This window comes from Lemur catta, chromosome 12 (assembly GCF_020740605.2).
Source record: "Lemur catta isolate mLemCat1 chromosome 12, mLemCat1.pri, whole genome shotgun sequence".
Taxonomy (NCBI): Eukaryota; Metazoa; Chordata; class Mammalia; order Primates; family Lemuridae; genus Lemur; species Lemur catta.
Genome location: NC_059139.1, coordinates 41,431,939 through 41,443,542, shown reverse-complemented (window position 1 = coordinate 41,443,542; position 11,604 = coordinate 41,431,939). Strand labels below are relative to the sequence as shown.

General features: G+C 34.7%; 1 protein-coding gene across 2 annotated transcripts in view; it reads left to right on the top strand.

Moving 5' to 3' along the window:
• Window positions 1-446: 446 nt before the first annotated feature.
• Window positions 447-11,604, top strand: part of CENPK (centromere protein K) — a 31,107-nt gene continuing 19,949 nt past the window's right edge. For both annotated transcript variants that reach the window (XM_045566296.1, XM_045566297.1), the window contains exons 1-4: window positions 447-478; window positions 3,209-3,361; window positions 5,256-5,312; window positions 10,818-10,890. In XM_045566296.1, the coding sequence (XP_045422252.1) occupies window positions 3,245-3,361; window positions 5,256-5,312; window positions 10,818-10,890 (247 nt within the window). In that variant the 5' untranslated portion in view covers window positions 447-478; window positions 3,209-3,244. The remainder of the gene's footprint in view (window positions 479-3,208; window positions 3,362-5,255; window positions 5,313-10,817; window positions 10,891-11,604) is intronic.

The window sequence follows — 11,604 nt, the reverse complement described above, 5'->3', positions numbered from 1 at the left end:
CAAACACTGACACACACACACACAAACACACGAACAGAGTTTTGCATTATCCATATTGATAAGTATTTTAGTGGTCAGTATTTTGCAAAGTTGAAAAGATCAATTTTCACTTAATTTCTGAGTTAAGGTATATTTAAAACAAATATTTATTTTTAATGTTGGACTTTTTTGCTTAAAAGTATTCTAAAATTGTTAATGACTGGTTTTGGTTTGTGAACTTAAACTATATCTTAGGGGTATAGCAAGTAAGACGTTTAGCTTTTTACTAGTTGACATTCAGATTCTTAGTAATAATTTTATTAGCTAACACTGATAAAGCTCTTTTATATGCTAGGTACAATTCGAAGAGCTTTATATATATATTAACTCATTTCATTGTCATAATAACCCTATGGAGTATACAATATTATCTTCATTTTACAGATAAGGAAACTGAGGCACAGAAAGTTTAAGTGACTTGCCCAAGTCTTCACAGCTGGTAGGTATCAAAGGTGGGATGTAAACCTTGACAGTCTGGTTGCAGAGTTCATATCTTTAAAGTTTTTTTTTTTTTTTTTTAAATAAATGAGCCTGGGTACAGTGGCTCATACCTGTAATCCCAGTGCTTTGGGAAACTGAGGCAGGAGGATCGCTTACGACAAGGAGCTTGAGACCAGCCTGCACAACACAGCGAGACCCCATAAAAAAATTAGCCAACCATGGTGGTATGCAGCTGTAATCCTAGCTACTTTGGAACTCTCATGTTTCAGGTTGCAGTGAGCTGTGATCATGCCACTCTACTTCTGTGTGGGTGACAAAGTGAGACCCTGTCTCTTAAAAAAAAAAGCAGTGATAAGCGTACTTGTGTAGACTTTCACAAATATATTTATAGCCTTATTCCTAGGAGCAGAATTTCTAGGCTCAAAAGAAATGCCTTTAAGATTTTGATTTGTATTACTTATTATCCTACAAAAATGACTGGTCCACCAGCAGTGCATGCCTCTTGTCTAACACACTTGCCAATATTGTTTCTTATCCAATTTTACATTATTGCCAGTCTGAATGAAAAATAATGCTTGTTTAATTTGCATTCTCGTGAATTATATATGAAGTTAAAAATGTATTTTTTTGTATAAAAGAGGTATTTGTTATTTTTTTCTTTGAATTCCCCATTTGTGTCCTTGCTCATTTTTGTTAGATATTTTTTCTCCCTAAATACTATTCATTTTATTAAAAAGAATGAGGGAGAGTTATATAGGCTGAAATATACATGGAAAAAAAGCAGTACTGTGTATAAAATATGGTTCTATTTGGATTATTCTTTCTCCTTGATTTACATTGTCATCTCTGTCATATGTCATGTGTCCATACATATGTGAGTCTAGTCGGTCAAGAAAGGCTTTGTATTGTGTTCCATTGTTCGATTGGCCTATTCATATGCCAATTCTACACTGTCGTAATTAGTATTGTTATATAATAAATTTAGTATCTGGTAGGGTAAGTCCTCCCATCTTATTTTTCATGAGGATCTTAGCTGTTTTTGGCCCTTTGTACTTCATATAGATTTTAGAATTTGCTTATTAAGTTCTACAAAAACAAACAAAAACTTTTAGGAGATTTTTATTAAGGTTCAGTAGATCAATTTGGGGAGAATTAACAGCATTACAATATGAATCTTCCAATCTATGAACATGTCATATCTTTCCATCTATTTGGATTTTCTGTAAAACTTCTTTGTTAACAAGTTATTGATTAAGCAATATAAAATTTGTAAGTTCCATATAAATAAAAATATTTGGGGGGTTATTTATTCTAGTGTGCATTTGATGTTGTGGGGTAGACTTCTTCATCAATTTTTTTTTTTTTTGAGACAGAGTCTCACTCTGTTGCCCGGGCTAGAGTGAGTGCCGTGGCGTCAGCCTAGCTCACAGCAACCTCAAACTCCTGGGCTCAAGCGATCCTCCTGCCTCAGCCTCCCGAGTAGCTGGGACTACAGGCATGCGCTACCATGCCAGGCTAATTTTTTTCTATATATTTTTAGTTGTCCAGCTAATTTCTTTCTTTTTTTTTTTTTTTTAAGAAGGAGTCTCACTCTGTTGCCCTGGCTAGAGTGCCGTGGCCTCAGCCTACCTCACAGCAACCTCAGTCTCCTGGGCTCAGGCTATCCTCCTGTCTCAGCCTCCCAAGTAGCTGGGACTACAGGGGTGAGCTATTATGCCTGGCTAATTTTTTCTATTTTTAGTAGAGATGGGTTTCATTCTTACTTAGGCTGGTCTTGAACTCTCCTGACTTCAATTGATCCTCTGGCCTCCGCCTCCGGGAGTGCTAGGATTACAGGCATGGGCCACCTCGCCTGGCCCTCTATCTTGAAAATATACCCGGAACTGGACATTTTGTACTTTCTCTATCAATATAATTCTGCTCTACGTCTTGGTTGGATTATTTCAATAGCTTTCTGACTGGTTTTCCTACTTCATTCCTTACTGGCTGTAGTTAACTAGAGTTGTACTGTTAAAATGTAATTCAATTGATGTCATTCCTGTGCTTAAAACTCTACTAATTGATTATCGTCTCAGCCTAAGTCCTTAAAATGACCTCCAAAGCCCACATGATCTTACTTCTATTGTCTCTCTGACTTTATTTTCTACTCTCTGCCCTATTTAATCTGTTGTAGTCACACTGGCTGCTTCACTGCTCTAGGAACATGACAGTCATATTCCTGCCCGAAGGCCTTTACACTTGCAGTTCCCTCTGCCTGGAGCCTCTTTCTCTCTATATCCTCATAGATCATTTCCTTATCTCCTTCATGTCTTTTTACTCCTTTGTCAACTTCTTAGTGACCTTATATGACCACTTTATTTAAAATTATATTGTCCCTGCCCTAACATTCCCTATGTTTCTTCCTTGCCTTGCATTTCTCCTTGACACTTACAAATCTTTTGATATACTATAGTGTGTGTTGTGTGTACATATACACACACACGTGTATATACGTGTATGTTTGTGTGTGTGTGTGTATATATATATATGTAAGTATGTATATGTATATATTTTATTTTTTGGTTTATTGTCTGTTTTCCTTAACTAGAGTAAGCTTCATGGTAGGAGGGATTTTTTTTCTATTGTGTTCACTGCTATCTCCTTAGTGCCTAGATGAGTATCTAGAAGGTAGTAAGTGTTCAACAAATGTTGTTGAATGAACAAATATAATAATTAGTTTTTACTTTAGTTTTTTTATCATAAAGCTAAGAAAATCACAAAGAACATGTCAGTGAATCAGCAAGATCTAGATCCAGATAGTACTACAGATGTGGGAGATATTACAGATACTGAAGAAGAACTTGTTAAAAAATGTGAAGAAATATGGAAAGATATGGAAGAAGTAAGTACCAAAAGATAGAAGTAATAATTAAGATTTTGTTTTCTTTTTATATTGAATATATTTAGGAGTTACAAGTACAGTATTGTTACATGGATATATAATAGTGAGATCTGGGCTTTGAGTGTACTCATCACTAAATAAGGTTTAAATCAATTTCAATAATAATTAGATGTGGGAAAGAAATGATTATGCTAGTTTATTAAAGCCATTATGTATGATAAATATTTATGTAGTTTTTAGATCTATAAGTATTCATTTAAGAAAATTATACTAGATGAGCTATAGAAAGAGAAAAAATTATGGAAGTCTCTCCCCTCAGGAAACTATCATCTTACAGAAGCAACAGCCATTATATCAGGTTGTAATACAATATTAGAAGTATTATGGTAGAAGTGTAAAGACTACACTTAGGAGGAGTACTAAACTCAGGCTGAAGGGATCAAGGATAGCTTTCTAAAATAGGTAATTACTGATTTCATTTCTAAAGGATAAGTACGAGTTAGCCTGTGAAAGGTGGAGAGATACACCAAGCAGGAAGAAAATAGTTTGTAAAAATTGGGAGAGTTAGAGAATTCTGAGTAGAATGTAAATTAGAAGAAGGAGGACTTCTGGAGTAAGACTGGAGAGGTTATCAGGCAAGAACATGAAAGATTTTGTTGAGTGTGTCCTTTGTGGAGCCATTAAAGGTTTTTAAGTATGAAAGTGACATGATCTATTAATAGATATGCAGCTGGGAAAATGATTGTGGTGCCTTTGAAGAAAATGGAATACAGAAGAATGAGACTACAGATAGAGCATTTAGGAAACTCTAATAGTAGTCCTGGTAAAAAGTAATGAAGGCCTAAATACTGTCATTGCAAACTGAAAAATGGATTCAGGAGATATTAAGGAGGTAGGACCAAAAGGACTTAGAAGTTCATTGATATGAAATGGGAGGGAAATATGATTAGTTTCAGCTTCCTGCTTTGGGCCATTGGGTAGTTGGTGGGTTATTACCTAAAATAGAGAATATAGAAGTGAGAAGAACACGCAATTATGAGTGAAAACATGAATTAATTTAGAAAATGTTGAGTTTGAAATGTGTGTATATTTTCTGGGTTAGTCGGATGGAGCTGCTTTTGGTACACTACAGTACGCTGGTAAAAATTTGTTCTACTTAAGTAATATAATGTGTGATATAGGCCACAGACATTTTAGGATTCTATTCTTCCCAGTAAAGTTTCAGAGTAAGGCAGATAAGGGGGATTTTCTTCTTTTCTTAAAATTATTTTTGTCACAAATCCTTGGTACTTTATATCATTAATGTATTTTCAAGATAATTTATATAATTTTTTTTGCTTTTGGTATTTTTTCAGTATAGAAATTTAGATTTAAAAATAACTTAAAAATTTCCTAGAATTATACTGCAACTAGAAATGAGCACAAATACCATTCAAATTATCCATATTTTAACCTCTCATAGATAATCATTAATAATTTCGGATTTTTTTAATGACATAGAATCAGTGTCTCCTGAAGGCTTTATTTTCTTAGAATCTTAACTGTAGTCTTACCTATTTTGTTACTTTTCTATAGTGCTTTTCCCTCTTATTCTCTTACCTCCTATTTTTCCATTAATCTGATTTTTAATTAACCCTAGCTATTAGTTTAGTTCTTTTTACTTCATTCTAGCATCTTCTTTTCCCTTTGATGTATTCACCTTGGGCCTTTTTGGCTGCCTTCTTAATCCTCTTGCTTAGAAAGTAAGGAATTTGAACAAAGTTTTTTCTTAAATCAGATATTTATATATTATTTTTAGGAGTATTACATTGGACTGGTACAAAATTGGAAGGGAAGGGAATTGTCTGTGGGTTATGATGTGTGACTTGCTTTTTTTCTTACTTTTTAAATCAAGTATCAGAATAAATTATCACTTACTGGAACCAAGACACTCACTGATTCAAATGCTCAGGTATGAATCTTTTTTTTCTTCATAAAATTAGATAAGTAGAATTCATTGTATTTTGAAAAATAAGTATATCTGTCTATATTTATCCCAAATTTAATAGGTTTGTTAATACCTGTATGCTTAGTCAGTTGGAAAACTGCTTACTCTTTCTGCAAAACTTTTTGTAACAAGTCGGTATAAATAAGAGAACATTTTCTTTATTATTTATTATTTGTCTTTTAAGAGCCATAGATACATTTAAGATCTGAGTGCATTGCTCATTGGTTGCTATTGTGATGCTTTGTTTTTTTTTTTTTTTTTGAGACAGAGTCTCACTTTGTTGCCCGGGCTAGAGTGAGTGCCGTGGCATCAGCCTAGCTCACAGCAACCTCAGACTCCTGGGCTTAAGCGATCCTACTGCCTCAGCCTCCCGAGTAGCTGGGACTACAGGCATGAGCCACCATGCCCGGCTAATTTTTTTTGTATATATATTTTTAGTTGGCCAGATAATTTCTTTCTATTTTTAGTAGAGACGGGGTCTCACTCTTGCTCAGGCTGGTCTCGAACTCCTGACCTCGAGCGATCCACCCGCCTCGGCTTCCCAGAGCTAGGATTACAGGCGTGAGCCACCGCGCCCGGCCGTGATGCTTTGTTAAAAACTAGAACAAAGACTCTTCTACTTTGTGCTGGGTATAATAGCCACAAATATTTTACTATCTGTGTGGAATCTTAATTGACTTTACTGTAGGGTTAAAAAAAGAATTAAGATATCCATTATAATAATCAGAGAATTTTAGAATTGGTTTAGGAATAGATCATTGGATCAGTGGAACAGATTAAGAATTAAAATACAGTTGACCCTTGAACAACATGGGGGTTAGGGGTTCTGACCTCCCGTGTAGTTGAAAATCTGAGTTTAACTTTTTTTTTTTGTAGAGCTAGGGTCTCACTCTGTCACCCAGGCTGGAGTGCAGTGGCGCAATTGTAGCTCACTGTGACCTTGAACTCCTGGGGTCATGTAATCCTCCATCCTCCTGCCTTGGCCTCAGCTTGTAGCTAGGACTACAAGTGCATGCCATCACACCCAGCTAATTTTTAAATTTTTTGTAGAGACAAGATCTCACTATGTTGCCTAGGCTGGTCTTGAACTCCTGGCCTTAAGCCATCCTCCCACCTCAGCCTCCCAAAGCACTGGGATTATAGGCATAAGCCACCATGCCTAGCCTACCTTGACTCCCAAAAACTTAACTACTAACAGTCTACTATGGACCTTACCAAAAACATAAATAGTCGATTAACACATTTTATATGTGCATTATATAATGTAGTTTTCCAATAAAGTAAGCTAGAGAAAGAAAATGTGATTAAGAACATCAAAGGGCTGGTCGCGGTGGCTCACGCCTGTAATCCTAGCACTCTGGGAGGCCGAGGCGGGTGGATCGCTCGAGGTCAGGAGTTCGAGACCAGCCTGAGCAAGAGCGAGACCCTGTCTCTACTAAAAATAGAAAGAAATGATCTGGCCAACTAAAAATATATATAGAAAAAATTAGCTGGGTATGGTGGTGCATGCCTGTAGTCCCAGCTACTCGGGAGGCTGAGACAGGAGGATTGCTTGAGCCCAGGAGTTTGAGGTTGCTGTGAGCTAGGCTGACGCCACGGCACTCACTCTAGCCCAGGCAACAGAGCAAGACTCTGTCTCAAAGAAAAAAAAAAAAGGGACATCATAAGGAAGAGAAAATATATTTACTATTCATTAGGAGGAAGTGGATCATCAGGAAGGTCTTCATCCTAGTCATCTTCATGTTGAGTATGCTGAGGAGGAGGAGGAGGGGTTGGTCTTGGTCTCTCAGGTGGCAGAAGCAGAACAAAATCCATGTATCAGTGGACTCATGCAGTTCAAACTGATGTTCAAGGATCAACTGTACAGTAGTCCCCTTATCCACAGGGAATATGTTTCTAGACCCCTAGTGGATTCCTGAAACCATGGCTAGTAGTGAATCCTATATATGTTCTTTTCCTATGCATAATACCTATGATAAAGTTTAGTTTATAAATTAGGAACAGTAACAGATTACCAACAATGATAAAATAGAACAGTTATAACAAAATACTGTAATATAAGTTATGTGAATGTAATTTCTCTGTCTCTCTCAAAAATCTTATTGATGTACTATTTTCAGACTGAGATTGCTTGCACATAACTGAAACTGTGGAAAGCAAAGCTGCAAATAAGGGGGATGGCTGTATGACAACGATGATAATTCAAATCTGTGAGAAAGGGATGAATTAGTTACTAAATTGATATTGCTACAACTAAGTATCTCTGTGGAAGAAAATAAAATTGGAGCTCTATCTTTCAGCATATATAGATTGGGACCTTATCTGAAATGCTTGGGACCAAAAGTATTTCAGTTTTTGAATTTTTTTGAATTTTGGAATATTTGCCTGTACTTATGGTTGGAACTTCCTAAATCTAAAAATCCAAAATCTGAAATGCTCCAGTGAGCATTTCTTTAGAGTGTCATGTGGGTGCATAAAAAGTTTCAGATTTTGGAGCATTTCAGATTTGGGATGCTCAACCTGTACAACATAAATTCCTGATGGATTATCAAAAAAATCTTGCAAGATAAGTTAGGAGAATATTTGTGGAAACTGGGTATGGGGGGAGACTTCTGGCTTAAAGAAATCTAGACATTAGAAAAGTTAGATGTATTTCACCATATAAAAAACTAAAAACATTTGATTGATAAAGATCCTAAGATCAAAGCAAAATATATAGATGACTCCAAGGAAGTTCCCCCAAACTGGCGGTTGCATGTCAAAAGACAGAAGAACCAATTTGAAGGTGCTATTGCTGTCCAGATTTGGTATCATGAAGAATAATGGCTTGGATTGATTATAACAATATGAAAAAATAAAAGTCCATCAGTTTAATGATAATAAAAAATGAGAAAGAGAGACAAAGAAGGGGAAAACTCATGTTACTTTTGGAAATGCTCGTTATACCAGATCCACAATCTAAAAGTTGGTGATAAAGAATTAAGTCATCTTTTGTATCCATAAAAAATTTGAAATCTATCAATAAATATACATCTATGTAGTACAAGGTAAAATTGAATATTGTGTTTGGAAGAGTGTTATGGAGTAGGTAAATTATCACCTGGTTTTCCTTGGAAAATGTGGTTCCCACATTGTAGAACTTGAGATCTACTGAATCAGAATCACCAATAGAGATTTGTCCTATAAGCTTCCTGAATGATTTTCATGCAGTCAGGCAAATACTGGCATTGAGGAGACTGCTTACATAGTTGAAAACCTGCAGTGTCCTGACATAGTTCAATAACAATATCCAAAAAATCCACAAATATGTGGTTTCCCACTGTGTTTAGTGTCCCCACTATCACTCACAGGTTTGATGATCCTCAGGACTAAGTGTATATTGTACTCATGGGTGAGATTTATTACAGTGAAAGGATACAGCATAAAATCAGCAGACTGAAAAAGAGCATGGGCTGAAGTTCAGAGGAAACCACGCACAAACTTTCAGGAGTCCTCTCTCAGTGGAGTCACATAGGACCTGCTTAATTCTCTCAGCAAAGAGTTGTGACATGTATGAAATGTTATCTACCAGGGAACCTCATTAGAAACCTAGTGCCCAATGTTTTGGGTAGGAGCTGATCAAATAGGCACCCTCTGCCTAGCAAGTACTAAAATATCAGACTATTAGAAGGAAAGCAGGTGTTTGGCATAAACCATATTCTTTGCATAAATGTTGTAGACACACAGAGCTGTTTTTATTGGTTTGTTTGGTGGGAACCATTTTGAAATCCAGGTTCTCATACGCCAGTGATGGGCCCATCTTGTAAGCAGGCCTGAGATGGCAGTCTCAGGTCTGGTTTGTTAACTCTTCTCCATATCCGTTAACTTTAAAACTTCAATATTGGGCTAGGCACAGTAAAGTGTGCAGTGGCATGCACCTGTAGTCCTAGATACTCAGGAGGCTCAGGCAAAAGATTGATTGAGCCCAGAAGTTTTAGGTTGCAGTGAGCTATGATAATGCTACTTTACTCTTAACCTAGCCGACAGAGTGAGACTTTGCCTCAAAAAAAAGAAAAACCCCAAAACAACCCCCTCAATATTGAAACTCAATCCACTTTCTGAAGCAAGAAGTTAGATATTTTAACTGAGAAAATAGGAGGAGTTTTCAAATTTTTGTGTTTAAATTACTTTAGAAATACTACTGTTATTTTCTTTTTGAAAGTGTTTAATTTTATAGCTAGAAAAGAAATATTTAGATGTTGCCTTACTGGGCTTTGGCAAGCTAAAAGCTGTGTTTCATCAATATAGTATGTGGTTAAACTATATGAAATTACTGTTTTTTGTAGGTTAAAGATGAATTTTTAACCTATAAATTTCATGTTTCAACCTAATATGAGTAGAAGTGGTATGGATTCCTTATCATTATGATAGTTTTGCCTAGTTTAAATACTTTCTAAAAATTTATTGTCCTTTCCTAGTAATAATATTTATAAATTGCTTTATATACAGTTCACAAAAATCTTTTTCACATCCTTATCTGTGGAAAAAGTTAAACTTTTCTTTGGTAAATATTTCAAATACATGTAAATACATTTTTATATAATCATATAAAGCTTTAAAAGAGATTTTAGGTTTATTTTTTTCTGATATATTTTAACAAGCAATTTTTGATACGGAACAGGGTGTTTGAACTATTGTGGGTTGTAGAAGATGGTACTTGGTGTCCTTATAGTGTAAATACTGCAGTAATCCCCACTGCATTTTTGAAATGTGAAATTTTGATCTGAGTACCAATAAGAACTATACATGGAAGACTAAAATCATTCTGAAATTTAACTTTAAACCCACATAGAATTTAATTTTATGATCCAATCAGTCAACAGATTTTCCTGTAGATTTGTAATTATCAAAAGTAAAATGAGTGGAATCTCCTGATACCAAAAATATGCTCACCCTAATTTATCTTTGGCCAAGGGGTACACAGTTTACAAACTATTACTTAGTAAACCTGGTTTTTATATGTGGCTTGTGGAGCCAATCTCCTTTTATAATTATCTTTGTATATGTGTTAAAATTTATTTTTAGCTACTTAGCTAAAAACAGTTATAATTTTTCTGAAAGGGCATAGGGAAGAAAAAGAACACATTTGAAGGAATGTGTCTAAAAAATGTTGGCAAGAATACCATCCTTTTTTATTTTAAGGTACATTTACTTAGGAAATAAATATAATATACTTAAATTCTTTGAGTGGTAAAGAATTTCCATTTTTTAATACTATATTACTGCTATAACAGGCAGTTTATGAGTTACAATTAGCATGGTTTAAAGCAGAATTCTGTTTGTGGTGATAATCTTTTATAGGTTAGAGGTGGCTATTTTGCCATTTATGTTAGGAATGAATATTAAAGTACTAAGAATGTTTATATTCTCTTTGAATAGCTATGAATATTCCACAGGAAATGACTTTATTTTCTCATTCTTTTTATTTAGCTATCATTATTAATTATGCAAGTGAAATGTTTGACCGCTGAACTCAGACAATGGCAAAAAGAAACCCCTGAAAGTAAGATTGTTATTTTTAGATTTGTATTTTCGTAAACAAATTAATGGCAAATTAATTTAATGATCACAAGAATTGCAAGATCCATTTGACTTTCTTAAAATTGCCTAAATTCTATTGATATTAAGAAGCCACTCCATTTTTTTTCTTTCTATGTATTATTTTGCACTAATTTTATTATAGATAAACATCTGTTTTACATTAGATTATAATAATCTTGATTATGGAGACCTTATTACAGTCATCATTTTATCTTCATGCTCAGTAGAAATGGTGAATTGTTTCTTTTCTTTTTTAAATGTAACCTTCCCTTTTTTTTACTTTATTTTTTATTGAGACATACATAATAAATGTTTATAGTTTTGGGGTATATGTGATAATTTAATAATTTGTTTCTTAATGAATGAAACTTTCCTAGTGGATGAGAAAAGTTACTTTATTTTAGATACTTATTTACAAAAGGACCAAATAGTTCATATGCTATCTCTTGTGTTGTGCAACTGGTGCCAACTGTGTTTTTGCCTTTAGTTGTGAAATAGAAGACGATGTAAAAATTTGTTGTTGTAATACTCAAAGAGTAAATTTTTTTTATTATGAAAGCTTAAGTTTCTATATGCAATATGCATGTCTATATAGACATACCTCGCTTTATTACACTTTGCAGATATTGCGATTTTAAATTGAAGATTTGTGGCGACCCTGTATTGAGTAAGTCTG